The sequence below is a fragment of the Sinocyclocheilus anshuiensis genome, unplaced genomic scaffold, assembly GCF_001515605.1.
Source record: "Sinocyclocheilus anshuiensis isolate Anshui unplaced genomic scaffold, SAMN03320099.WGS_v1.1 C32750727, whole genome shotgun sequence".
NCBI lineage: Eukaryota > Metazoa > Chordata > Actinopteri > Cypriniformes > Cyprinidae > Sinocyclocheilus > Sinocyclocheilus anshuiensis.
Window position 1 is genome coordinate 1 of NW_015619744.1, and position 1,395 is coordinate 1,395.

Here is a 1,395-nt window from a genome sequence, read left to right on the forward strand (position 1 = left end):
ATCCCATATCACAGCAGCAGTCCCGTACTCAATGAACGGGTCGACAATATTAACAGTAAAGAAGGGCAACCAGAAGAGAAGGAAAACCCCCATGATGATGCCCAGAGTTTTGGCTGCTTTTCTTTCCCTCCTTATAGAATTGCGATGTTTTTGTTTCTTGCTCGAGTCCTTGCCCACATCTGCTGCCATCTGTGCCTCCATTGCACTTATCTGCATGACTTGCCGCTTGGCCGCTTTGTAGATCTTCCAGTAGGCCACCAACATGGTCACTATAGGCAGGTAAAATGCAACAAGGGATGCCATGACGGCATAAACACGGTTAACCAAGAAGATGCACACATTTTCAGGCAAAGGAACATCCATTCCTAGCTTGTGCAGCCCGAGGAGGATTGGGCCAAAGGCGATGAGGAATGGAATGGCCCAGCAAACCACAATCAGCAGACCCACGCGTTCACGGGACATCTTAAACGAATACACCAAAGGGTTGCAGACGGCGTAATAGCGGTCAAAAGCGATGCTGCTCAAATGGAAGATGGAGGCCGTGCAGAGCATAACGTCCAAGCTGGAGTGAAGATGGCAGAAGGTTGGGCCGAAATGCCAACATCCTTCCACTGTTCTGACCATACTGTATGGCATAACCACCAGGCCCACCAGGAAGTCAGCGACAGCCAGAGACATGACGAAAGAGTTAGTACGGCACTGCAGCTGTTTGAAGTAAGCAATGGCGAGAACCACCAGGAAGTTGCCAACAACAGTGCAGGCGATCCCGGTGATGATGAAGACGTAGAGGGCAACTCGTGAACCGGAGCTCCTCAGCGTGGCACAGGGCTCAAAATCAGAGTCGAGTGAAATGTTGCTCCATTCCGAGGAGTTTTCCATGCTGTTCGACCTGGTGATAAACGAGACATATGCATTCAAGATTCATTCCCATGATCATTGATAAATGCTTTTTTTGTTCTCACAACATGCTGTGTTTTAGAAGACCAAGAAGAAGAATGCTTGTTCGAGATATTGTCTAGTGTTGCCATACTGATATATGAGAACAAAAATGGCTGTGTCGTTTCACCACACAATAATAGTCTATTTCACCATTAATATTTTTGCTAAGTGACAACTGCCCCTGAAGCTCCTGTAAGGCTGGGAACACAGAACAGATTGGGAAACCAAAGCCAAATCTGCAATGAAAACAATATTTTGGAACCTTTAGTTCTGGATATTGGCCAAGAATCATAAAAGGCCCCTCAACTCGACCTTGTTTCAGGAATTGTATCCCTGCAGTGTGCCCCATTGTGACCTTTAAGATTATACCTAACGCACATACCTAAAATGTCATCAGCATTGTTAAAGTTGAACTCAGTCCCTATTGGGATGTGAGCAAAAACACGAGTTTGAAAG

At 46.3% G+C, this 1,395-nt stretch overlaps 1 protein-coding gene across 1 annotated transcript; it reads right to left on the reverse strand.

Moving 5' to 3' along the window:
- Window positions 1-6: 6 nt before the first annotated feature.
- On the reverse strand, window positions 7-879 carry LOC107682957 (5-hydroxytryptamine receptor 4-like; the record flags this gene model as incomplete). The annotated part of the gene is made up of 1 exon (XM_016479061.1): window positions 7-879. A coding segment is annotated over exon 1 (873 nt), but the record flags the coding sequence as incomplete, so codon positions are not given.
- Window positions 880-1,395: the final 516 nt, after the last annotated feature.